At 47.4% G+C, this 27,998-nt stretch overlaps 1 protein-coding gene across 1 annotated transcript; it reads right to left on the bottom strand.

The window, feature by feature from the left end:
• Positions 1–159: 159 nt before the first annotated feature.
• On the bottom strand, positions 160–27,998 carry LOC130874620 (anthrax toxin receptor-like). Its single transcript, XM_057770011.1, has 17 exons — positions 27,751–27,998; positions 19,813–19,881; positions 18,034–18,105; positions 15,409–15,490; positions 15,275–15,308; positions 14,392–14,471; positions 14,253–14,321; positions 13,893–13,973; positions 13,740–13,800; positions 10,139–10,237; positions 7,830–7,899; positions 7,274–7,352; positions 6,085–6,441; positions 5,484–5,522; positions 2,942–3,019; positions 1,881–1,959; positions 160–332 (listed from the first exon to the last, which is right to left on the bottom strand). The coding sequence occupies exons 1-17, from the start codon at positions 27,996–27,998 to the stop codon at positions 160–162; spliced, it is 1,770 nt and encodes a 589-aa protein (XP_057625994.1).

Below are 27,998 nucleotides of genomic sequence, written 5' to 3'. Positions count from 1 at the left end.
ATTCTCCATCTATACATCACATCAACCACATAAGTCATTGGGCAAGTATCAGAGTCCGGAGGGTTCAACAGCTTCTCCCTCAATCAGATTCTCCATCTATACATCATATCATTTGTATACATAAGTCATTGGACAAGCATCAGAGCCTGGATCTCTTTTTCACTTGTCCATTAAATGAGAGGAGCCCTGGAAGGCCAGCCCATCAGTTATGTTTTTATTCTGCCTGGCCTGGAAGCTGCCCTCAGAGAGGTCTGTGTAGAAGTAGCAGAATCGACTCTCCGTGTGGTCGTGTGTCACCCATGCCGCCTTCTGTAGGAAGAGTGCTTTGCGGTCTGTGTTGGGACCACGCATTACCTTGCCCATCAGGGCTCATTTTGACTCTTTTAAGGCTGCATCATGTGACTCAGGTAATGTTCAGTCATGGGGTCTCGACCCTCCTGGCCAAGGATAAGAATTGCCTCCATCTTCTTTGGTGATGCTTCGCAGCGAGAATTGCCTAAAAATATCCTGCGTATCCCAAAGACACGGGGGTTGAGAAGAGATGGATGGAGCAAAGTGCAGTCTCCCTGCAAGTCAGGTAACGACACCCTACCTTCCTTTTATCTAGGCTAGGTGCTTTTTTTCCACTAAGGTAGGGTGGGCTGAACTAGAAAAGATCCGGGTGGGCTGAACTAGAAAAGATCACGAATGACCAGGGAGACTTGTTACAGGCCCTTTCCCCTGGCTTTCTCTGACACTGATCACAGCCTACTGAGGTTCCCTGTGGATGGTCAGAGTGGAGAGAACTTTGTATCCAAAGTCCTATGGCTCCTGAGCAAAGCTTTTCTCCTCCAGTCAGGGCTGCAACTCGAGTTCATGATAGCCAGAGCACTGAGGTGCCTGCTGCATTCATAAACTGGCCTTTCACTTTAAGGGAGCTAGCCTGCTGGACCAAAGCGCACGGTAGGAGGGTCCTAGCTTCTCTAGGACAGGCTACATGACATTCACATAGAGAGCTCGGGGCTGACTTCAGAGAAGTGTGAACTGCTTCCAGGGAATAGACTAAGTCTTGTTTGCACATTTATACTTTTCTGGGTGTCATAAGTACCAAAAATATTTATTCTCTGGGTTTCTAGGGATCCATTGTCCTGATACCCTTTGTAAGTTTACAGGTAGCTGCTCTAGCCATATCTACATGTCACCTTAGGTGACATGCACAGGGTAAACATAGACGACAGAGATATCTGTGTCCCTTCTCTCTGGACCCCGCCTCATGGGACCTTGCCACTGTCCGGGTAGGTTCCATATGACATTAGACATAAAACAAAAGACTAACCAAGGGGCTAGAAAGTGGTTCAGTTAGTGAAGTACTTGACACACAAGTATGGGGACCTCAGTTTGGGGTCCCCAGCATCTCCCTGGAAAGACAGGTGCAGTGGTCCACACCTATAGCCCTGGGAATGCCTCGGCAGCTATTAAACTTACTCAGGATCAGTCAGCATAAATTTGGGATTGCTCTTCATGGAGATCTTGACATAAGAACCCTATGTATCACAGATCTGGTGACAAAGTGGTGGGATTCATTCATACCTAGTCACTTAACACCATGAGGTTTGGTCCTTCAGGGCACAGCAGAAACACTTCTGAGGTTTATCTCCAGATGAGAAACTTCCTAATAAGCAACTCCAACTAATAAGCAGCTCCCAACTCTTTCAAAATTAAAATCCAAGAACAGATACATGGTCCAATTTAGCAACAAAGACCTCTTGGTCTTGCCTCTGTGGCCTGCTACATGGGAGGGAGTGGCGATAGAGGGGCTCTGGGAGACTCCTGGGCAGGAAGTGACTGGGAACAAGTGTTTGGGAGATGATAACAGGAGGCCAGGGGCAGGCACTCCTGACCTGGGGGTAAGCTGGCCTTAGAGGTGCAGGGAACAGGAGAGCAGAGGGCCTTCAGGAGGTCAAAGTTGATGCACTGCCTCTGTGGGGAGAAAAGAAAGGTGAGGGCACAAAAGTGTCATTGAAACTAGCTCAGAAGGTACAGTCCCTACTCAGCAGGTAGGGTCAGCACCAGCATCAGCACAGAGGGGTCCTGGACAAACTTCTCCTATCCCCTGGAAGTTGTCCTCCAGCCTCTACTCTCATTCTAGATATGGTGCTAGAGGCAGAAGCTGGCCTGGTATGGGGCCCCAAGGATTTGTCTCCCCAATTTTTGGAACCTGAGTCTTTTGTTCCTGTCGGAATGGACTCTGTGTCTCAGTTAGGATTTGGGGGTGGGTGGGAAGACAATGCCGGGGATAAGGGTGAGGGACCCTGTGCAACCCAAGGGTCTCCATGGGATAAACACCAGGAGACATACCAGGAGCTTCTGTGTGAGGTCACAGGGCAGTGGGAGGAGTTCCTTGTGAAGATGCAGGCAAGTGGAGCCCGGGAAGGCTCACTTTGCAAGTAAATGAGGGGCTACCTGCCAAAGAAGGCTGAGGTTTCAGTTCTAGAAAAATTTCTGCTCAAGACTCCCACATACAGAATCTCAGGACAGGTACAGAGGCTGAGGGCTGCATGCATGCTGGTCAGGAATGGGGTGAATGCAAGGTTAAGCCATAGCTGGGTACTTTTAGTATCTGGTAAGTCTATCAGCAATGGCAATCCAGTACTGTCAATCATGCCTGCCAGCCAGTCCTCCTGGATCAGTGATCAGCCAAGGATTGCCTAAGTGCCATGTCCTGAAGCCACCTGGGAGGTTCATGAGCATCAGGTCCCATGTGATGGGGCTTTTCTCAGCTTATATTGAGACCATGGTTCTGCATGCCCATGTCCTCAGGAACAAATCAAACCAGAGAGAAACCAGCACAGGCAAAACAAAACAAACAAATAAACAACCCCTCCAAAGCAAGACCCCAACTCTTCCCAAAAGAAACCAAAGGTCATTCTGCCCTTTAGGAGTGGCCCTGGGTCACACTTACCTGGTCGCTAGACCGAGACCACATCAGGGGCAATTGGTGGCAGCTTAGGGGATTGAAGTTGCACACGGCCACATTGCCCTGAAAAGCAGATGCAATCGTGAGGAAGAAGGTGGTCATGGACTCGGCCCCAGAAGGCCCAGTGAGCATCACTTCGCAGGACTCTGTCCCTAGGGAGCCATGAAGAAATCCCCAGCATGCTCCTTGGGGAGTATACAAGCTTGAATGCCTGGGATGCTCGCTGTGGGACACAGTTTCAGAATCTGGGACAAAGCAGTGTTTATGTGGGAAGAAAAGCCAGTAGCTGGCTTTGGAGATGTGTAGAGGCTTGAGGGATTGTGTGCTTGTGGGCCTTTAGGGGAGCCTTGATGTGGGCACAGACCTGGAGAGGGGCACTGGAAATGGAAGCGCCTGTACCTGGGGCCACACTTGAGAGGCAAGTTAAAGGCCCATGTCCTGTTCAGAAGCAGGTATCCTGGGCCAGGGCAGAGAGAAGAGGAAGGAAAGAGAGGCCGGAAGATCCCTGGCTGTAATGGTGAGGGACCCTGTAACCTAGGCTCTGCGTCTCAGATGCTAAAGGCCCTGATGGGTGGGGGCAGGACCTTCAGGCTAGGTCATGTAACTGTCAGAGGCATCCTCCCTTTCTGGAAGGTGTGGATTGACTTCTCTCTGGCCACCCACAGGCATGGGAGGGGCAAGACTGACTCTCAGCTGGCCTGAATGACTATAGAGAACCCAAGGTTCTCAAAATGAAGTGGTAGGTCCCTTACAGAGAGAAAAGTAGAGAAGAAAACCAAGTCCGATGGGAGCCGGGGTTCTTTCTTCCTCAATGCTGGCCTCATGAGTCCTCTCTGCCCAGGGCCCGGGGCTGCTTCTCTGCTGGTTTCTCCCTCCCCATGATGAACCTAGACCTTCTCAGACTGCCTGGCTGCTTCCCAGGGCTTGACTCCCTACAAGGCCTTTGTAATGCCTTTGTAGGGTCTCTGTGTCAACAGGAAACAAAAACACCGGGCCAGCTCCTTTTCTCCATGTGCATGAAGGGACCCAGAGTCCAGGGCCACTGGCTTTCAGCAACTTTCTGGTAGGCAGAGGTTTTATGCAGGGCTAATCCTTGCTGTTTTTACTGTCTCTGACTTCATGAGCATCTTTGTCACTCAGTGTGCCTTGACTTCCCACATTCCTAAGGGTGACACCAGAGACACTGCTGGGGTGGGAACAATGACTCTGAGGACTAGGGACTGGCCAGTTAGAGCATGCAGTGGCTACTGTCCTTACACCTAGACTGTGCCAAAGGGAGACTTCAGCATTTAGAGAGTTCAGGTGGGGTGGGGGAAACCTTTGTGCCGTCCTTCCAACTGTGGAGGAACAGGCACTGGATGTGATCTTGAATCAATCAGTTTGGGTCTGTCCCACTCAGCCGCATTCCCTCCCACTCCCAGGCTCTGCTCTCAGGTCTAGGTGTGCCTGTGACCCTGAACCCAGCCTGGAGTCACGGCCTTCGCGGGGTCCTCTTACCTCTATGCCTCTGCTCACACACACGTTGCAGCAGGTGCAGCAACAGATGATCACAGTGGGGGGCACATTCGCTGGTGGCGCAGGTGCTGGAGGAGACACTGGAGGAGGGGCCTCTTTCTTCTCTCTGGGCTGGTCAAAGGGTGGGAAACAAGTTTGAGCTTTGTCTGCAGCTTCTGGAAAGGGGCATTGTGTGCCCTGTGCAGCGCCTGACATTGTGGGTCCCCTCAGCTATTGTTTTGGGGTGAACAACAGGATACACTTTATTATCTTGGGGAGGTCCTCCAAAGTAACTGAAGGTGAACCCATGCTCCCTGCGGTTTTCATATATGGGGTTTCACAAATTGACAATCTGTCCTTGGTTCTCCTAGGGTCACCCTCGCTGGCAGAAGCCTGGTCTAGACATTGCATTAGGCCAGCACTAGCAGGCAAATGTCCCATATGGCTTGGCCTTTGCACGGGCATCCTCACCCAGGCCAACAAAGTCCCATCAAGACAGGGAGCCTGTTCCTATCTCAGCCCAAACCCAGGTCCACCAGCCCCAGTCTCTCACTACAACTTCTGATCCTCACCTGATGTGAACCACAGATGCTCATCTACCTTGTTCCTGTGCTTCCCTGGTGACATCCCTCACAGCTCAGGGCTAGCTGGGACTCTTTCACCACCCTTATCCCTCAGGTCCCTAGGCTGACCCCAGCCAGCCCCTCTATCCTTCCAGGAGACAGGGATGAAGACAGATCTAATGGAGCAAGAAGACCTCCAGCATGGGAATGGAAACCAGGGCTTGACAGAGAAGCCTGTTCTTGGGATGTTGCAACCTCAGCATCAAACAGAGTCCATGGGAGTCTCCTGAAAGCCACTGAGGCAGTTGTTCATACTGATCGTTTGACCAAGGTCTGTTTGTGATCTGGTGATACTGAGAGTCCCACAGCTTTGCAGAGCCTTTGCTTGTCTTTGCTGAGGAGTGGGAGGCCCCAGGTACAGGCTGCACAATGCCTCGTTTGCTGGTCACAGGATACAAAGAATGACTTACCTTTGGCTGTGGTACAGGAGAGGGCCGTGCCTTGGGGGGCTAGAGGAGGAAACAGGAGTGAAATGAAGGCTTGATGGCACTATGGTTTGGATTACAGTTCCCCAGATGCCCCATGGCTGAAGTCTTGATCCCAGCCTATGGTGCTACAGCCTAGGGTGGACATCGGGGGATCCGTGGGAGGAAGTTAATCATTGCCCATGTGTCCTAGAGTGGTTCTTTCTCTTTCAGAACTGTAGATGAGGTGTGGACTTCCTTGCCCCACGATCTCATCACAATATGCCCCTTTGCCACAGGCTTGAAGGAATGGGACCTTATGAACTAAAACCTTCAGATCTGTGAGCCAAAAGAAAACTTTTCTCTTTGAAACTTGATGATTTCATGCATTTTGTTGCAGTACGGGAGGCTGGATAACAGTTCTGTTGCCCCTCAGCCCTGCAGGTGACCCTCATCTGGTGTAAGGGGTTGAAAATGGTGATGCTGGAGTACTCCACCTGACCCCAAGGGAGCCCCCCAAGAGCGCTCAGCACCTGCCTCAGCACCTCAGCAGGCTGTAGATGTCATGGTGTTGTCCCATATCCATGTGTGGGCAGGGGCTGCTCACCTGTCGGCAGCACAGCCACCAGATCCACCACAGCAACACAGGGATCAGCAGCAGCGCCAGCACCATGGTGCTGAGCAAAACTTGCTTGCTTGGCTCAGCTGCTGGGGGCACAATGGCCAGTGGTGGAGGCAGAGTCGGAGGGGGAGGCAGAGGCAGAGGTGGAGGGGGTGGAGGAGGAGGAGGTAGAGGAGGTGGTGGTAGTTGTGGAGGTAGTGGAGGAGGAGGTGAAGTAGTGGGGACAGGAGTAGTCGTTGGGATAGTAGTTTCTGGGGTAGAGGTTGTCGGTGAAGTTATGGGAGTTGTTGTTGGTAGGGTGGTGGTCTCAGGGATGACAGTAGTGGTCAGTGGTGGAGGTCTCTGTGGGAAAGGAAGATCACCATATTTAGCAGACAGCCTAGCTTTGTTGTAGGACACTACAGGGCAACCTTCCTGGATGCCCAGTGCATCCTTTCCATTCTCCCAGGTTACCTGGTCTCAAGGTACCATAGTAGGGCTGGAGGATAGGTCTCTTGCCTAGCTCTGGCCTTGTTCCAAGGCTCTGCTCTGAACCCAGGTGAGGATAGACCCAGCTCCTCTGCACCCTTTGGGTTTCACCTCTCACTGTAGTCTCAGATGGCAATATGCTGGACTAGGGGTGACCAGCTCGCTGAGAAAAGGGGCCAGGTTGCTGCTTGCCTAACCCCCACCCCACAGATATAGGACTCTATCTTTCCTTCCACCTCTACAATGGGGAACTTGCCCCTCCTCCTCCTGGGCCCTAGCTTGCCATCTCTACAAAGGAAGGAGTCCCTTCCCTCACAGGCACTTGCAAGCTTAGAGCTCAGACACCATCCTGGCTGCTCTATAGGTTGTCACTCACAATGAGCTCAGCCTATCTGACCCTTCCCCGAAGGGTCACATTCTTGCTTAGAGCAAGGAACAAAGAGAGCACTGATGTGAGATCCCTGGGACTTAGGAACATCTTTGCTGAAACATGGGTCACGTGGAGGAGGGCGGCAGTGATGGTGATGACTGCTGCTAGGGGTGGGTAGCACCTCTATCTTTCTAGAAACTAGAATGGGCCACCCTAAGTGCTTGTATATCATGAGCTGCCGCTGGGTCTTACCTAGCGCCCTCCCCATCTTTGACATACCAGGAGAGTCTGCCTTCTCACAGGGCCTCTGCCATTAAACCCACTTGGGATACTCACACAGTCGGAAGTCTTCACAGGGATGGTGTGGGTAAGGAAATCTCTTCCGTTGTTCAGGCTAACTTCAACTGAGAGGGTTCTAATGCACAGAAAGGCAGACCTCAGGAAGCAGCCTAGGGGTCAGGGGCTTTCTTCATGGCAACAACTCTGGACTTCCAGGACTTGGGCCTCTCAGAGTGGGCTGGTGAACCATGAGAGATTATTGCCCAAAGCTCAAAGAGTCATCATGTGCAATTATGGCCACGTGCATGGCTCAGAACATGAGAGGCCCTCATTTGCTGCCATCCTAGCTGTTCTGTGGGCTTACAGAGTTTGTTGTCTTAGCTTTATACGATTGCCTGAAATACCAGGTATTGGGGCTTGGGCTTATCATCCCTTATCCCCAGCTCTGCACAGGGCCTGGACACTGGGCAATCCCTGTTTATCATGGGGATCACCAACAAGGTCAGGAGATAGAGCATTAGGATGTTCTCCAGTAGAAGGGAAACCAAATTCTGTGCACTATTATGATGACATTCTCTCTAGATGTATAGGGCCAAGAATTATGGGCACTTACTGTCCAGGTTGCTCTATTTCTGGTCTAGGACAAATAATGACAGTGAAGTTCTTATCAGTAGGATTTTTATCTAAAGAAAGAGACATGAGAAGAATGTCAATAGTCATGTTTATCACCTACCATGTCACCCCAAGCTATGTATGGCAGGCAGAGCTGACATCTTAGCACTCCAGTAATGACTGTAAACACATGGTTGGTGCTTCAAACCCACATATAGTTCTTGGGAGTTTTGCATACTGTGGACCATGGCCATCCTTTTTGAGCTGATGTTTAAAGCTGAGATCAACCAGTGAGAAGGAACCAGGGAAGAAACTGATCTGAGCTGGTGAGAAGACAAGGATATGTAGGCAGAACTGTGGGGGAGGTCTGGGTTTCCTTTCAAGGTTACTGATTCTTTTGGGGCTATACAGACACTGGGCATAGAGGACCCAGAACTTGCTGGTGGGTGTGGGGGTTGGATTAAGAGGAGTCAAGGGTGACTTTGGGATTTACAGCCAGTGTGATTGCATGGATACTATCTACCAAGTTAGGGAAGCCAAGAGGGAGGTTTTGTGGGATTATTTCTGTGGGGACCTGAGAAGGGTACCATGATTGTGATGGTTTCATCTCACCTAAGCTTGATCCAGAGGAGGCATCTAGCTGGATTTATACTGGCGAGGATTCCACTTTTCTTGCCTGTCCATCCCCACCTTCCTAGGTGCTTGTTTTCTCCAGGGTGAACTGGACTGCCTGGCCTCAGAGAGCCCTGTTGGTCCTGCTATTTGTGCTCAACGGAGGACAACCACTTCCCTGTTACGGCTTCCATTTCCTGAAACCCGTTGAGTCTCTCCTTCCCCAAAATTAAAGCCACAGCCCTGTACCTGCGGACGTCTGGCCACCAGTAAGAGAGACAGGAAATTTCCTTGCTGACCTCAGCCCCGGGACCAGGACAAAGGGTAGGGAGGCTGCTCTGCCATCTCTAGTAATGGTCATGCCCATCCTCCAGGGGGCATTCAGGACATTTTCCTGGTGTCAGAACTAAGTTTATAGGTCACTCTTAATATTCGCACAAATAGACTCTTTAGCTATTTAGGATGCTCTGTGAGAGAGTTATCATCGTGGCCACCTGGACACTTCAATCGTGACACCTACATACAGACCAGTAATCTAACAAAGACCACTAGTCATGTCCCTGACCTCTCAGTGTCTGAGTGGTGTCCTTTACATTTGGGGCACTGCTAGGAACATATCGGTCATAACAACAGTTTCTCCATCCCACTTGAGTTATCTGTTGTAAACCACATTTTAGTAGAATTAAACTTCTTATTGCGTATTTGAGGTTTGATTATTAACTCTTACCATTAATAAGTGTTAATGTTCTAATGCTCTCCACTTCTATTTTGCTATTTTGCAGTATGTATCATTTTTATTAGAGAAATCATAATGAGCAATGTTAAAAGAGTACTAAGCCCTTGTAACATTAAATACAAAATTAAAATCTCATCTTATATGGTCCCTTTATTTTCTATCTTTCATGCTATGTATGAAATAGTTTGTTACCTGGACCAGTTTTCTGGCCCTAAGTCCAGGTAGGTAACCTGGTCTGGGAAAGGGTTTGCTTCCATAGATGGAAGAGTTGGGATTCTGGGTGGGAAGGAAGTCCCCACAGAGGGCACTGACTGCAGCCAGCAGTCTACTTGGTCAGGGAGATGGAGGGAAGCAGATACACCGGGTCCATGGAGGCAGCCACTCTGGATCAGGGTGGACGGAGACACTGTAAGGTGCAGGCTGATGAGAACCAACTCTGCTGTCAAAGAAAATTTCATCTTATGTTGTAAAAGCATGGCCATACAAAGCGACTTAGAAGTGGGACCCCTGTGTACAACTTCTAGGCTCTGAGTCTCGCAGCTGTTGTATTCAACGTTACAAGGGCTTAACATTCTTTTAACTTTCCTCATTATGATTTCTCTAATAAAAATGATACATTCTGCAAAATAGCAAAATAGAAGTGGAGAGATAGCATTAGCTGTGGACTCGGGAGGGGGTAAACTGAGAAGGAGCTGGGCAGATTCTGTGACAAGGACCCGTCAGTATCAGCCCAGCCTCCCTGAGGAATGAAGCCTACACCAGATGCCCACAGAGGCAGGGGATTTATCACTTTCTTATGTTCCTATAAAGAGAGGTGACTGCTTATGCCATGTGGACGCTCTTCATACTGCCTCACAGTATCCTCTGGGCATGGGCCAGCAAGGGTCGGACGCTTGCCTGGTTGAGAGGACAGATTTGTGTGGAAGATGCGCGAGTCTGAGTCACTGAGAGGGCTTACTTACCGATGACCTTGGAGTCACTGAACTTGAATCTGCAGATAACTTCGCTGAGTTCCTTTGCATTATGAAAGCCGTATCCTTTTAAGATGAGCGGGTCATCTTCTGCAAGGACAACGTGAGGAAGAGGTGGTATGGCCCCAATTGCCTTATTTATGATGACCCCAGACAGGATTTCCAGGGCCCCATGAGAAGCAGCAGCTATGTCTGTATCCACATTTGTGGGATCCGCAGGCCAAATCCTATGTCACCGTGGGGCCATGCCAATATAGCTGAGTGGAGCCTCCCACATGCTGGTTACCTCTCTCCACCATTCCAGATTTAATAGTCTGCAAAACCCACCAAGTGTACAGGGGCCAGTTCTAAACCCCCCTGGCTTCAGGTTGGAGACCCTAGAAATAAGGCTAGAACAAGAGGGGACAAGGGAGGCCCCTGACCCACCCAAGGGTGTCTTTCACAGAAGACATTTTGTTTCAGCTGCAAAGCCAGAGGCCAACATATCCCTTCCTCACCTTCTCCTTCTGCCTTACCAGCTGAAGACTACAGCTCATTAGCAATTTCCTTCTGACAGCAGTGGGGTTGCTCCCTGGCTTTGAGTTCAATAAACAGGGGACACAAAGAGGAAATCTTGCTAGCTATTCCCACAGGAGGAAGGCAGGCTTCTCTCAATGTCATTTATCTGAGCAAATACCATGGGGATGGTTCTGGCCCATTCCTGACCTCTGTATGTTTCAGATGTCCCCTGCAATGGACCCTGCTTCAATCTCTATGGCACACAGATTGACTCAGAAAAAGCTCAAGGAAATAACCCATTGATGTGGGTGTCCTTCTGTATGTGTGTTGCTTTTATTGGTTGAATAATAAAGCTGTTTCAGCCAATAGCTTAGCAGAGTAAAGCTAGACAAGAAGTTCAAACAAAGAGAGAGATAATAGGCAGAGTTGAGGAGAAACCATATAGCTGCACAAGAAGCAAGTTGTGAGGTAACAAGCCACGAGCCTCATGGTAAAATATAAACTAATAAAAATGGGTCAGTTTATAGAGAGAGCTAACCAGAAATAGCCTAGCCATTGGCCAAATGATTGTAACTGATATTAAGCCTCCGAGTGGCTATTCAGGAACAGGCTGGCAGAGAGAAACTGGTCCAGGGGAACAGTGAGATGGAGAAGAGCATTTTGCTTACAACCCATTCTGCTCCATTTGGGGTAAGGACCTTTGGAGTTCCCCAAAGTGACAGGCACCCTGTATATACCAGCTTTGCACAGGACCAACAATAGTTTACCAGGTCAGTGGCTAAGCTGGTGCCTGGAGCCTCTTGTCACTGTGACTCAGCTGCAGTGAGGAGAATGACAACTTATATTTTCACCTGGAGTTTGTCATAGCTATCCAGGAACCAAGTCCTAGGTATGTACAGTCTAGGGACAGCCAGGGAGACATGCAGCACTTGGGCAGGCTGCAAGGATGGACTCCTTTACCAAGAGGCAGGAGAGAGCCTGGAGAAGGGTCTACTGTCCCTTCACTTCTCAGTCACCAAAACAGGTTCTGGCTCTCTCTCTCTCTCTATATATATATATATATAGAGAGAGAGAGAGAGGGAGGGAGAGAGTAGGCGGAGTCAGAGAGATGCCAATGTAGCCACTGAAGGAGAAAGATGTGAGCCACCTTACCGGTAAACCATGAGCCTCGTGGTAAAATATCAAACAATAAAAATGAGTTAATTTAAGATATAAGAGCTAGCTAGAAATATGCTAGAGTCTTTAGCCAAGCAGTGTCGCAATGAATATAGTTCAGTGTGATTATTTTGGGTCTGGGCAGCCGGGAAACAAATGAGCAGCCTCTGCCTACAAGAATAAAAGATAAAAATGTCATAGCACTTACAGCCTCTAAATGCTACATCTACTGTTTCTTACTTCCCAACTGTCCTGGGACGGTTTTCCCATCCATTGAAGGAAACACTGCAGCCTTCCCCACATGTGAATCCCCACCCCAGGCTGGGTACCACGGGGAGCAGAGCTTAGATGTGAATATAGCCCTGTCTTCTCAAATCCGGAACCAGGGCCCTCACAGAAGACAAAAGCCAGGACCCAGCATCTGGGCTGGAAGCAGTTGCATAGCTGACTGTCCCTACAGGAGATTTGAGGTTTCCTCTCTTCCTTTTTATCAGGGTTCAAATGCCATCCACATGAGGATCAAGCCTGCTGTACACAAAACTCCTGAACAAAGAGAGACAGCCATTCCCTAAGACCACACCAGCATGTTCTTGGCACACTGAAGTGAGAATTCGAGGCTTTAGAGAGGGTACCCTTGTCAGGTCTGTGAGTGTGGCTGCCTATGTGGATATTTCTGTCAAGTACGTAGGCTTCCCCCTGTTCCCTGTAGCACAGTGGATGCTCACTGGGCCTGATTCTTCATTTTCACCCATTGACATGATCACATCGCTGCTGTTCCTGTTTTATGAATGTGGAGGAACCAAATGGTTCTTGGCATGCAGTTTGGACATCCTTTGTCTGAACAGGTGGAATCTGAAATGCTCCGAAATCGAGAACTTTTTGAGGTTCAACAGGACTCCACAAGTGGAAACACTCTTAAAATTCACATTTTAATCCTGCGTGAGTCATAGGTGAAATGCAGTTGCTCCAGAAATGATGTCTGATGTCACCTTCAGGCTGTTTGCACGCGGTGTATGGTGGAACTTGAGTCCCAAGACATCCTATTATATCTATGTAAATCTTAAAAACTTCAATAGTACACTATCCAAGACCAATTCTAACAGTAAGGCTGTGAATAAGGGTGCTTAGCGTGTGATGGCTTTCTCTGTGTGCTTTTCCTGCTTTACAAGTAAAAGTTTTGTTTTGAGACTAAAAGATGGCAGTTGCATACATGCCCACATTGCCACCACTGTCACATACCCCTTGACAAAGGTCCATTGCATTATAACTAGTCATGGGGATAACACATCTACGTGTCCCCTCTAAACCACAAAACCCATTACATATTCCAGTTCACATAAGTCCATAAGACACACAACACTGAATGTCCCATGTTTACTTGCTTCGACACTATATCACATATCACACCTCTTAAAGATACACATCAAACACAATAACACACACCCCATACCCTACACACTCACCATATACATTCACCACACATACCATACACAAATCACACGAAACCCCCATAAGCCACATGTGATATTAGGTATCACAGAGCTTATGCATCTAGAATAACACAGCTCACACCTCACAAACACAACACATACATAATGGAGACATGTACACATGCATATATCTCAAACGCCAAATGTGCTACACAGACACATGCCACATAGACAAGTTGTACAAAAAATGCATATCATATATACTATATACACATATTTTCATACTACAAGTAGGGGTATTAAAAAACAAATACACACAATATGAACACACTCTGCCACCCACATCATATGCCATGTAGACTACTTACACCACATCCACCCATATCTGCACTGGCACATATATCACACAGAGCTTGTACAAACATGCCATGCTCATTCCATGCATCCCAAGTACCCATTTGCATACACACAAATGACCTGTACTCAAGCAGCTACTCCTCAGATCTCACCTTCTATGCACAGAGAGGAAGGCTCAATACTTCTGAGTTCAAGGCAGGTCAGTGTTCCAATCTGATGGAGAAAGAGAAGAATGGCTAGGCAATGAGAACCCTGGGGCCCAGTGAGATGCTGTGACCCACGCTGCTTCTTTCTACCCTACTCACCGAGTCTACTAACTCATGAAACATCATAGCTGGACCTTCCACAATGAACACCTTGTCTTCGCTGTCTGCAATTCCATTCAGCTACAAGAGAGAGGAGGCATCTTGAGACCCAAGCCAGGAGACATGGGACAAAGGGGATCTCTAGATGTGAGACACAACCTCTTGCCCTCAAGTGATGATGACTACGAGGTGCCAGTGACTGAGGACAACTTATTCAACCATTAGGTATTTCTGCAGTGGGACCTGTTGTTTGTGTCTCCTGGGACAGGCACACACCATCCTCTGGGAGGTAGGGTAGCTGCCTTTGAGACCTTCCCCCAGTAGGCTCAAGAGAGCACCTGCTTACTTGGGCCAAGATACCTTATTTCTGTCATAGAAGTCCATACCGACACAGTAAACATAAGCCCCCATGCTCCGAGCTCTATCAGCCTAAGAGAAAGGAAGTATTGATTAAACAGGCAAAATGCACAAACTGCTTGGGAGGATGGGTCAGACTCACCTCCTTCTTAGATGCCTTCAATACTCGTGGCGACATTTTCCCCCAAACCACAATGATAATCAGACTAGATCTCGTAGTGGCTGACAAAGAAGCGAAGAGTGGCAGGTTGGATGGGGCTGCAGCCCTGTACTGTTTACAACAGGCAGGCCTGGTGGTCCCCACTACTCGGCCTCCTGGGACATCACCCACTAAATACAACTCCTGGAGAGTTAGGGCCTGGCTATCCAGTGACCAGGACTTCCAGTCACATACCATAAGTCCAGCCTACCCTGGATGGCAGGAGGAAAGGGCAGCCCTTATGTCAGAGAGGTTTGTGCCAACGCTAGGCGCATTCCCAGGGCTGCCCTTCTGGTAATGGTGGGCACAGTGAGTCAGCATCACAAATTGGTGTGTTTTGGACAAAAGAATCTCAATTCCCTTAACATTTTTTTTTTCTACATGGTTCAACCTATTCCAGGCAAATGCCACAGACCTCCCCTCGGGAGGAACAGGGGTCCTAGCTTTGCGTGAAAGTTGTGCTGGCTGATACTTGGGCCCAGGAGGCAAGTCAAACAAAGGAGGAGGTGAAAGTAGCCTAATAGCCTAGGGGGGTAATTAAGCCCTGGCTTCCAAGCACAGGGTCTTCAGTCTGCTTAGACCCTGTGTTTTCTTCTTTGTATTCTCATCTGTATGTATACCAAGGACCCTAGTGGGAACAAAGCCAACCCGGTCCTCTTAGGAGCTTCGTGAGTCGGGTGCTGTGCTATACGGGGGGGGGGGGGGGGGGGGGGCAGCACACCGGCTTCCAGAGTCCGACTTGAAGAGGCTCAGGATCTGCCCCAAGACCCTGTAGGAAGCCCAGCTCTGTGGGTCCTGCCCCACTGAAGGTGCGCAAGCAGCTCACCTCCTGCGTTGGCCATTTGGATCTGTTCATTCACCTATCAAAAAATGAAGAAAACTCAGTGACAATGGGGTGAGATGGCCCCGGTGGTAGTCTATGCGGTGCCAGCGCCCACATGTGGTTCTAGGCCTCCGAACCTTTTCCAGTGCTTCGTCAAGATATGTTAATCCGTGTATCAGAATCGTCTCTGCGCTGGTGAGCTCATTGCGGATTTCTTTTCTGAAGTGGAACAAGGGTTAGGTGAGGCATGCGGGCAGTGCCAAGTTTGCTCCAAGCTGTTGCACAGATTCATTCATTGTACAGACTGCAAGCTTGGGGCGAGCACCAGGTCCCATCACCCTGTCTTTCTGTCTTTCTTTCCTGAGTCTTTCTCTGGCCCCTTAGCATTGAGGAAGCTCAGAAGGTGACAGTGTTGCCCAGTGGGTCCCAAAGAAAGGTTTGGTTTTCTCTGAGGTCATTCAGACTTTGGGTACCTTGATAAAGGCCCTACTTGTATCACCCTTGAGGCATAGGATGGCATCTTAGGGACGTGTGACTGAGTCACGGGGCACTACACTTCTAATGGAGAACCTAATGCCATAGATGCTCTCCTTTCCTTCTGTGGATGGTGTTGAGGAGGTCCATGCCACTCTCCTGCGGTGAGGTTGAACCACTGCCTGGCTCCTATCCCGTGGTCACAGAGCCCTGGCCTGCCACGCTTCCTTCTGTTCTACTTAAGGCAGTGGTCAGTCTGTTTAAACTTGGGCCCTGCTGCAGACTCCATGTCCAGAAGACCCGACGTTGGGAGTGAGACCCAAGGACTGTCCATGAGGCTTGTGCTCCTAAGGCTGGAAAGGAACACGGTCTGTCGGGTGCTATTAAAGTGGACAGAACACACTGGAGTCAGCACTGACTCTGTGACTGTTCTAGGGCAGGAAGGAGATGCACGTGGGATTTAGGATAATCCATTGTGACAAGGCTGAGCAGGCTCAGCAAGTGACCGAGAATAAACCCCGAGTGACTTGCTTCTGGGACAGTGAGACCCTGCTGTGGACTAAGCTTCAAGGGTCCCATGCCTGACCCAGCTAAGCCCTGCCTAGAAGCTGAGAACAACATGCCCACAATCCTCAGTGCGGGCCTAACCAGGCCTTGCCCACCCTACTCCAGCCTTTCCCTTCTGTCCAGTCCAGCTTTTTTTCTCCTGTCCAGCCTCGCTCTATTCCCTGATCCAGTCCAGCCATCCTCCCTCTGCCTAGGTCAGCTGCTTCCTTTCTGCTCAGGTTAGCCTTTTACTCTGCCCAGCCCAGTCCGTGCTGGCTCTCTGGGTTCCTACTACTCTCCTTGCCCTCCCTGCTCCCTCCCACTCAGTCAGGAGGCTGGTGAGCCTGTTTCCACAGGGAGCAAAGGTCAGAGAGTTGGGACTTTCCTCTCGTTCCTTCAAGGTCATTGTGCGTCTACCTCAAAACAAAGGTCCCACCTGGTTGTTGACCAGAGAGTTCTGCTCTCTCAAGGTTGTTGTCAACAGGTGAGGCTAATGGCCAGACCTCGTGCTCCAGGAATAGAGAAGTAGATGTGTTCCAACCTCAAACAAGAGTCTAAGGACCCAACTAAGTTCCAGTTCTCTTAATAGAGATAACATGGGATTCCACCCAGGGAGTGGTTTGCCTACAGACTGTTTTGGTCTGGGGTGTAAGCGTGACTTGTTTTGTTCTAGCAAGGAATGTTTAACTAGGACTGGAGCTTACCGGTTGTTCATTTCCTTGTATCATGTTAATGCAATCTTTTGTCTTACTCCTACCTTTTGGAGTCAGGGGTATTTTAAGCAGTTGGAAATTAAACGTGGGTGAATTTTAGTACTCACTGGAATTCCCTCCCAATACTATCCTATATATTTCTCTATTTTATTATTTTCATTTGCGTCTTCACATTTTTTGCTACTTTTCTAAATCCCCACACCTTTACCCTGGCGAGAGGTATTTTTGTCGTGGCTTATCCCCAACACCAGACCCAAACCACCAGGCCCCGAAGAGATCCCCTCCCTACTCCTGCTGGGGTGCTATCTCTATAAGTCTGGGGCTTGTCCCACTGCCCTCCATATTTCTAGCTTTCTCCAAGGGCCCTGGACAGAGGGTCCCACAATTCAGTATACCTCCAGGTCCACATATCCATGCCTCCTTCTCTGCCCCCCTTGTTCTGTAGGAATCCCAGACAGGGCATCCAAAATTTTCCATTTCAGACAGACAGAGATCTCCAATTTTTAGCATCTGGGACTGTGGACACAAAAGGGCCACCCTCACCCAGTGGCTGCCTCCCTGTCCCTCACACTTCCTCTTAGTACCTAGCTCTGGGCATTCATAGTCTTATGCTGAGGTTTCTCTGCCTATAGTCAAAGGGGGTACTAGATGCAGTCTCTATATCTTCCTGCTCACCCTACTGGTCCAGGTAGATGTAAAGCAACTCAGAATAGAACATACATAGGCAAAACTTTGAGGGGATACACATACCTGCCCTGCTGGCTCCCCAGATCCTATGAGTTTTCACAATCAGGGCCAAGGGAAGATTCTGGAGTGTGATGGAGGGAAAGAGTGGAGAATTTCTGGAATTGCAGGGGCTGTGGGTTCTAGTGAAGCAAGGATTTAAGGGGACTGGTGATCTGGGGCTGGAAGTCAGTTTGGTGCTGGCCAGCCACACTAGGAACAATGGAAGCCACACGGAGGTCTTCTGGAGGCTGGAGGTGTCTTGTCCAACCCACAAGGCAAGGTTTGCAGTCAGACGGTACCTACCTGTCTGCAGTGAGTGGCATTTTGACTGTGACTTTGTCATCAAAGAGAATGAAGGACATCCGCAGATTGGGGCTGAGGACAAAACACAGTTGGGAGAAGCTGATATAACAAGTCAGCAGCCTGATAGGAAGCAACGGGGGCGGAATAAGCCAAATCTCTGCTCTCACCCCATCTCTTCTGCATGGGGGACATTTCATAGGTGGGGAGTCCAGACAAATTCAGTGAAGGATTCTGAAGCCTATGGAGATGTAGGGCTCTTGGGAAGAAAGATTGCTAAGATGACCCCATGCTCCCTTCCTGTGCTCTAAACCCAACACACACACACACACACACACACACACACGTACACATAGACACATACTTAAATAGATTCCAACTTTCTGTGACAGAAAACCCTGAGCAAAGGCAGCTCAGGGGGAGGAAAAGGGGATTGTTAGCTTACACTTCTAGGTTATAGGTGATAATTTCAGAGAAATCACAGCAATGAGATCTTGAGACAGCTGCTCAAATTACATCCACAGTCAAGAGCAGAGAGGAACAAATACACCCATGATTGCCTTGCTTCACCTGTCTATGTAGTGCAGGACACTATGAGCTGGGTCCTTGCATACCTTCAATTAATGATCAAGGCAAGCCCCCAAAGATGTACATACCCACAGGTCAATCTGATAATTACTCAAACATGAGAGAGTATGCTCAAGAAGGGGGAATGACAGAGGAGAGAAAGTAAAGAGGTATTTTGATAGAAGAAGCCATTAAAGGGCTAACAAGAAGTGTGGCACTAGGGATATTCCCAGGAATCCATGAGGATGACCCCAGCTAAGACTATAACCAACAGTGGAGAGGACACCTATGCTGTTCTTCCCCTGTAATCAGATTGATGACTACCTTAATTGCCATCATAGAACCTTCATTCAGCAGCTGATGGAAGCAGATACAGAGATCCACAGTGAAGCACTGGGCCAAGCTTCCAGAGACCAGTTCAAGAGAGGAAGAAGAGCAAAAGGGTCAAGATCATGATGGTGATACCCACAGAAACAGCTGACCTGATCTAGTGAGATCTCACCGACTCTGGACTGAAAGCTGGGGAACCTGCATAGGACAAAACTAGGCCCACTGAATATAGGGGACAATTGTGAGGCTTGGGCAGTCTTTGGGACCACTGGTAGTGGGACCAGGTTTTATCCCTAGTGCTTGAACTGGCTTTTTGGAACCCATTCTTTTTGGAGGAATATCTTGTTCTGCCTAGATATAGGAGGGAGGACCTTGGTCTTGCCTCAAAGTGATGAGTCAGATTTTGTTGACTTCCCATGGTAAGGCTTACCCTCTCTAAGGAATGGATGGGGGAATGTAGGGGGAGTGGGAGGAGAAGGAGTAGGAAATGGGATAGCTATGTAAAATGAGAAAAGATTGCAAAAAAAAAAAAGAGACTCTCTTCCCAGGCAGTTCTAGGTGGTGGGAGCTAATATAAAACATACATGCTGAACAGGCAAGTCGACAACAATATTTCCCCATGGGTCCCTCCCACCCACCTGGCACTTGGACCATCATGTCCTTCACTTATTCAATCACCCTTTCTCATTCTTGTTCCCCATTTCTGAGGCAGGATTATCTAATTCTGAAGAGATCCATGGGACCAATCTGCTCTGTTTCCTGGCCTGCCTAGCATGCTATCTTTGATCTGTGCTCACTCCACAAGGGATTCCCATCCCGCCCCCCCAACCTAATCTGCCTGCCAATGGACCCCTCCTGACAGGAATCTTTAGGGCACAGACATACTTCACGTATTTCTCCACCATATCTTCCCAGGCTGTGAATATGCCAGCCCAGTCTGCCACGGCACTGGACCTGCAAGGAGGTGAGACTTGAATCATAAGAGTGAAGTGGATGATGGGAGAGCCAAGTGGATCACACATCATTCTACTTTTCTCATATTGCCCACTATCAACTTCCCTCCCCTCTCCCATGGTCTTTCTTACTCCTCCTTCTCATCAACACATCATCAACACATTCTCTCTCTCCCCTCTTTCTCTCTGTCTCTCTGTCTCTGTCTCTCTCTCTCTCTCTCACACACACACACACACACACAAACACACACACAGAAAGGTTCTGCACATGCTGAAGTTACTTAGTATCCCAGTTTCCTAGGAGCCTGCCGAACTTGGACATTCTGATTGGGAAGGCTGCTTCATTCAGGCACCTTCACTTGAGGGTGGGTACAGGCCTGGTCACTGCTACCCTGATATCATAGTTCTCAGCTGATGTGGGACTCCCCTCTGTATGCTGTGAATATGTTTTGTTACCATTGGTTAATGAATAAAACTGCTTTGGCCTACAGCAGGGCAGAATAGAGCAAAGCAGCAATTCCAAGCAGAGATAGAGGGGAAAAGTAGGTAGAGTTGAGGAGATGCCATGTAGTCACCTAAGGAGAAAGATGCCAGACAGAACCTTACCAGTAGGTCACAGTCACATGACAATACACAGATTAATAGATATGAGTTAATTTAAGATGTAAAGGCTTGTTAATAAGAATCCCAAGCAAATAGGCAAATCAGTGTTTTAATTAATAGAGTTTCTATATGATTATTTGGGTCTAGGCAGCCAGGAAATGAACAAACAGCTTCCACCTACAAACTGGCGCCCAATGTAGGGCTAAATACATTCACACAAAACCCGAGAGAGCTTAAAAATAAATTCTAGACACACAATAAAAATAGAGTTCAGGACTGGAGAGGTGACTCAGAGGTTAAGAGCATTGCCTGTTCTTCCAAAGGTCCTGAGTTCAATCCCCAGCAACCACGTGGTGGCTCATAACCATCTGTAATGAGGTCTGGTGCCTTCTTCTGGCCTTCAATATATATATTATTGTATACATAATAAATTAATAAAAAAACAGAGTTCATCACAGCTTCTTGGTAGCTGCATTTTTTTTTCCAGATGGGCTCTGTTTGCTGACCGTGAGCAGGGCACCGCAACTCCTTTAAGAGATGTCTTTCTGACTCAGCATTGGCAGTGAAAGCTGTGCAGCTTCTTTAGGAGAGGCTTCCTGGTTTGTGCTAGTTGTGAGAATAGCTCTGGCTCTTTCAGAAGGCTGAGCACTTAAATGGGGTCTATGAACAGCATGTTACAAAGTGCTTAATGGTAACATAGATCTGCTACAACTCTGGAGCTGGGTCAGTACGCATGGCTCTCAGAGGCAGCGAATATGCCTCCACCCATGGTGAACTGGGCAAGGCAAGCAAGCAGGGCTCTGGAGTTGGTTCTAGCTATGAGTGCTTAACATTTAAAAGAAAAAGAGCCCACTCTTGGTCAGAAAATAATTACAGATACACACACAATAAAAACAAATTCAGATGAAAAAGACTTCTAAATGGGTCACAGTGTTGGATAAATGTATGTAGACTTGAGAGAGAAGGGGGAAAGAGAAGGGGGAAAGAGTATAGACAGTTATAAAAGAGTACAGACAGTTATAAATTAAAGAAGTAAGAATAATAAAATAAATATTAAACTTGTAAAAAAAAGTAACAGAGGGGGCTGGAGAGATGGTTCAGCAGTTAAGAGCATTGCCTGCTCTTCCAAAGGTCCTGAGTTCAATTCCCCGACAACTACATGGTGGCTCACAACCATCTGTAATGAGGTCTGGTGCCCTCTTCTGGCCTGCAGGCATACACGTAGAAAGAATATTGTATACATAATAAATAAATAAATAAATATTTTTTTAAAAAGTAACAGAGTAAAAAATACATAAAGATGGAATGTACACAGAGAGCCCGGATTTTGTATATGATTGTGTTTTCTTTGAATTTTTTGACTAAATGAGCTTGAGCTAAGTACAGAGAGACATTTCATTGTATGGGCTGCTAAGCTAAACCAACATATATATTTTAAAGGTATCTTGATTTCGAAATTTGGGTGTAAGGATATGTTGCTTTGGAAAAGAGATTTTGCTTTTGTTTCCACAGAGGATAAGAACCTATGGATTCCTTCCAGCTAATGTGGCTTGTTGAACCAAGATCCCTCCAGAAGATCTCCATAATTCCCCAAAATACTTTACCCAACCAGAACTAGGAAGCAGTTTGGGAAGAACTATGTCCAAATTTACAAATATTGTTTATAAATGTTTGTTTACATTTAAGGGGAGATATGATATGCAAATTCATTGTTATGAATCTTGGTTTATTGATACAAATTTAATGTCAATTTTGTTATATGTATATTTCTGCTCTTGATTAAGGTATTGTGTTTATGCAGCTAATTTAAAAATGTAATGTAAATTAATAAATATAGGTTAATAGATAGTAATCTATAATAGTCAAGCTTGTAGTCATGTTAGTTAGGTTTTCTAGAGGTGCAGATATATGTCAAACCTTTAAAAAACTAACAGAATATGGCATTTAAAATGTTTAAGAACTTAGAGCTTTTCTCAACAATGAGGCACATCTGCTCCTGCCGGCACCAATCTAGTTCAAGAGGACGATGGGCAGTGAAGAGGCTCCTTACGGAGTTTGCTAGCCAAGAGAAACTGTTTCTGCCTGGACTGCTTGATGGTATGTTACATAAATTGGACATGAAGGACCCACAGAAAAATGGCTGCTAAAGTTGCCTAAAGAAGGTGTCCTTCAGGGTTCTGGCTTCATGAAAGAGTCTGCCAGACATTCTGCAGGACACAGAAGAAAGTGACTGATAAACTGCCAATATAGGCAGAACTGTCTTTGAAATTCCCTGCTTCATGGAAAAGTCTGCCAGATACTATGGGCCTTTAGGCTGAAGATGGGTGCCCCAATGTTACAGAAGAACTTTGGGTGACTGTCTAGGCAGTGAGATGTCTCTGTCAATTCTAGAGTTTTGGAAGATGCTTACATGTACTTCCTGTTTACTTAGGTAATTTTATATCTTTCTGGATTCTTTGGTGGAGTTGAAGAATAGATAGTTATAATTACAGTTTTTCTTAGTTATGATAAAAGATAAAACAGATATAAATGCTCTAACTGTAATTATTGCTTAATACCTATTTTGTTATATGTAATTTTTCTATGCTAAAGTTGAAACCTTCCTTTTTATTTATATAGATATGGGGAGATGATGCGGATTTCCCCTCTGTACGTTATGAATATGTTTTGTTACCGTTGGTTAATGAATGAAGCTGCTTTGGCCTATAGCAGGACAGAATAGAGCAAGGTGGGAATTCCAAGCAGTGATAGAGGGGAAAAGTGGGTGGAGTCAAGGAGATGCCATGTAGTCACCAAAGGAGACAGACACCAGACAGAATCTTACCAGTAGGCCACAATCATGTGATGATACACAGATTAAAAGAAATGGGTTAACTTAGGTTATAAAAGTTAAGTTAATACGACAGCTAAGTGAATAGGCCAAACAGTGCTTTAATTAATACAGTTTCTGTGTGATTATTTTGGGTCTGGGTGGCTGGAAAACAAACAGCCTCTGACTACATCCAACAGGTCCCATGAGCACAGGTCTCTCCAGTTCTGTCTGCTAGCCCTCCTCATGGCCTTCTATTTAGTAGAAATTTTAGGGCCATGTTCTTTGGAAGACCATTCCAAATATGGGCAGTAGTATGAGGCTCTAGATATGATTTACATATCTTGGTCCTGGAGATAGTTTGAGGTGAACTGACACTGGGCCTGACCTAGTCTCTTTTCTGGTACTGTGTTAGATTTAGACCTTTGATGCTATCTGAATCAGAGGCATCTAGCACTATGCTTTATATCTCTTCCTGGTGATCACAAATGTGCCCTTTCAGAAGGTGTTGCTCATATACGTGATTGCTACACCCCATAAGCAACCTCGTCCTCTCCATTGTCTCTGCCAGGCTGTGTCTCAAACTTGGTGCTAGAAGATCCTATACCAGCAGCATCATTACTCATGGTACACATTGTACTAGGCACACATGCATCATTATCATCATGGTGGAAAACATGGTGGCATGTAGGCAGGCATGCTGCTGGAGAAGGTATTGGGAGATCTCTGTGTGATCTGCTGTGACACTGTGTATAGCTTGAGCTTAGACCTCAAAGTCCACCACCCCTCTGACAGTGACACACTTCCCCCAACAAGGCCACACCTACTCCAACAAGGTCACGTATCCTAATAGTGCCACTCCATTTGGGGGCTATTTTCTTTCAAAACGTCAAATTCTACTCCCTGGCTCCCAAAGACTTGTAGCAATGTTATAATGCAAAAATGCATTCAATCCAACTTCAGAAGTCCCCATAGTCTATAACAATCTCAAATTTATTTAAAAGTCTAAAGTTCAAAGTCTTTTCTGAGATTCATGCAATCTCTTAACTGTAATTTCCTGTAAAACCAAAATTAAAAAACAAAAAGCAGATCACAGACATTTAACATATAATGGCACAGGATATACATTATCATTCCAAAACATAGGGAATGGAGCATAGTGAGGAAGTACTGGCCTAAAGCAAGACTGAAAAACAGCTGGGCAAACTCCAAACTCTACATCTCCATATCTGATGTCAAAAATGCGTTTCAGATCTCCAACTCCTTTCAGCTTTGTTGACTGCAACACACTTCTTTATCTTGGGCTGGTTCCATTCCCTGGTAGCAACTCTCCTTGGGAAAAATCCCACAGTTCTGACATCTCCAACATCTTGGGGTCTCCAAGGCAATTCAGGTTTCATGAAATGGCCTCTCTAGACTTCCATTCAGGATACTCCTGACATGTGCCTGACCTCAGCAGCTATCCTAGTCACAGTTCATCAAATCATACTCAACACCACTATCTTCCATGTTCCTATTAGCATGCCCCATTAAGCAACACTTAAAGTATCCAACTACCTTTATAATCCACAGTCTCATGTTCTATATTCCTTCAAATAAAACCATGGTCAGACCTATCACAGCAATACCCCAATCCCTGGTACCAAATTCTGTCTATTGTACTGAAGAGGCACCATGACCATGGCAACTCTTATAAAGGAAAGCATTTAATTGGGGGTGGCTTATAGTTTCAGAGGTTAAGTCCATTACCATCATGGTGAGACATGGGCACACAGTCAAATATGCTGCTGGAGAAGGACCTGAGAGTGAAGTTTGAGCTAGATCTTGACCAACAGGCAACAGGAAATGATCTGAGACACTGGGCATGGATTAAGCATATATGAGACTTTTCTTTTTCTTTTAAGCCACAACACCAAGCTTAGAATTCTCAAAAATAAAAAAAATAATTTTAAGAATTTGGATAAGTGGTGGTGTGGGGATAGATGTGCAGTTAGCATAGGGATTTTACAACACAGAGAGCTAGAAAATGAAAGGAAAATAAGTGCTATGCTATCAGAGGAAATACAAGCAGCTGCTGTATCTCCTTCAGTCATCTGTGAAGTGTCCAAGGAAAGTATAAAGGGGGCTTCACTGGTAAAAGACACCTGCGGGGAGCTGACAGGTGCCATGAGAGGGCCAAAAGGAAGGTTCTTCTTCTTTTTCCATAAGAAGCAGTGGTTTTTTCTCAAGCTGCTGTTCAACCATCTGTCCCGAAGCCAACAAAGGCTGACACTCAGATGCTGAGGCCCCTTTACTGGTAGAAACTTGCCCACAGGTTGCTGACTGCGGAGGGAAACAGCAGAGAGAAGAAAGCCAGGCCAGAGGAGGAGGCATTAAGCAGAGAATCACGGAGTGACTCAGAAACACTGCCTCCACATTACTGAGTTCTAAGAGCAAAAGGCTTTCAATCCTCACAGAGCCAGGCCAGCATCTTGTCCCTTGTGCATCGCTGTCACCGAGGCAAAGCCTTGACATAGAGAAACCTGGGTGGTAAGAATTACGGGCTATGCAGGGATTAGGATTAGGGGTGTCCATATTCACTACAAAGACAGACAGTAGAAGATAGGAAACACAGACCTAGAAAGCCTCGTGCCTTGGGCCCACCATCCCACCCCAGCCTTTTCTTTCCCTTTGTAGGACAGTCTAAAGCAAAGTCACCCTTTTCTCACTTAGACTCCCTGGTGATGTGCTGCAGAGAAGGAAGAAAACTGGAGCCTCTGCCTCTAGAGCTCAATGACTCAGATGTGCTTTATCCGGCAGCTCCCATAGTCACCGTACCCAAAGGAAGCAGGGAGAAGTGGAGCTGAGATGGCAGGTACCAGCCATGGAGCCTTAGTTGGCTTTCTCTTGCTGTGCCCAACTTGGGAGAAGAAAGGGTTTATTTCATCTTGGTTTATTTCATCATGAAAGAAAGTCAGGAGAGGAACTCAAGGAGGAACCTCAAGGCAGGAACTGAGTTAGAGGCCATGGGGAGCACCACCTGCTGACTTGTTCCCGTGGCTGGCTCAGTCTTCTTTCTTATACAATCTAGGAACACCCGTCTAGAAGGGGCATGTGGGCTGGGCGCTCCCACGTCAATCATTAATCAAGACAGGTCCACCGGCCATCTGATGGAGGCACCTTCTCAATCAAAGTCTCCCTTTTCTCAAATGACTATTTCGTGACAAGTTGACAAAAGCCAACCAGCACAGCCACGGGGAGCATTTCTTCTCTCCAGTGAATCAGGGCTGCATTGTGCTGAGCCTAGCTCTCAGAGCAGGCGGCCATCAGCACGACCTCGCTCCTGTGCGCCAGCTTCTCTTCTCTGTCCACTTCAGGCTTATGAGTGACATCCTGGCTTCTATCTCCCTGCCCCCTTCATTATGTATGGCCAGCACAGAGCTTGCAATCTGACATCTCCCAGGCACTGCGTGGGCTTCTGAAGCCCACTGCTCTGCACCCCCAGATCCACCCTTCAGCCATCCAGGCAGACAAAGTGCTCCTCAGAAAACACATATTGGAGCCCCCCTCCTTTTTCTTAGCGACACCCGTTATATCTGTCTTCCCTCTTATCTTGCCCCCTAATCCCGTCTCCTTATACTGTGACCCTACTGCAATCGTCAGAAGTTTGAATCTCAGAGTCTTTGTCCAGGTGCCCCCCCCCCCCCGTCCTCAAAAGCTACTTGAACTAGAAAGCAGGCGCACACTTGTTTTCTTCAAATTCAATGAAGAAACCAATGTGTTGTAATAGGAGCGGCTGGGCTGCGTCCCCGGCACCCAGCCGCCCGCATGGTTAGCTTATGTCCCGAAATAATTACACGGAAACTGTATTTTTTAATTATTGTCTGGCCCATTAGTTTTAGCCTCTTATTGGCTAGCTCTTATATATTGATTTAACCCATTTTTAATATTTTGTGTAGTACCATGAGCTGGCTTACCAGGAAAGATTTTAACCTGTATCTGTCTGGAGTGGGAGAATCATGGCGACTCATTGACTCGGCTTTTTTTTTTTAGTATTTTGTTTTGTTTATACCCACCTCCATCACCAATGAAAGATGATAAATAAAAAAAAAATACCAGACAAAATCTACCAAAGGACCTCCTGAGGTTTCCCCTGTCTAGGAATAAAGGAAATCAGAGAGATCCAATTTTCTGGTCTTTTTTCCCCTCTTTGGTTTTTAAAGAGAGGATTTCTCTGTGTAGCCCTGGCTGCCCTGGAACTCACTCTGTAGACAGGTTGGCCTCAAACTCACAGAACTCTACCTGCCTCTGCCTCCTGAGTTCTGGGTTTAAAGGCGTGCACCATCCCTGCCTGGCTAGTCACTCACAGACTTTTCCTGATTCTCTCCTGGCAGAAGGTACCATGCTGTAGGCCTTGTTCCACCAGGGCATAGAAACACATGGGGGTTATCTAGGGCCAGGGTGGCAAGGGCTACTCACTTGTCAAAGACGAAATAAACATCAAAGTCACCGTCACAATACTGCAGAACCTCTTCCGCCTCCACCGTAGCCTGCCTTGACCTCCAGTCTTCATAACCATAGAACCTAGCAGCATACTCATGATAGGGATTTTGGCCAGAGTGAGGATGCCGGGAACTCTGGACTGAGACAAGTGGCACAGACAATAGCAGCAGCAGCAGTAGCAGCAGGTGCACCGAACGGGACACCTGGGGACTATGGTCTCGCAT

The sequence above is a fragment of the Chionomys nivalis genome, chromosome 5 (genome assembly GCF_950005125.1).
Source record: "Chionomys nivalis chromosome 5, mChiNiv1.1, whole genome shotgun sequence".
NCBI lineage: Eukaryota > Metazoa > Chordata > Mammalia > Rodentia > Cricetidae > Chionomys > Chionomys nivalis.
This window is presented reverse-complemented; position numbering and strand designations above follow the sequence as displayed.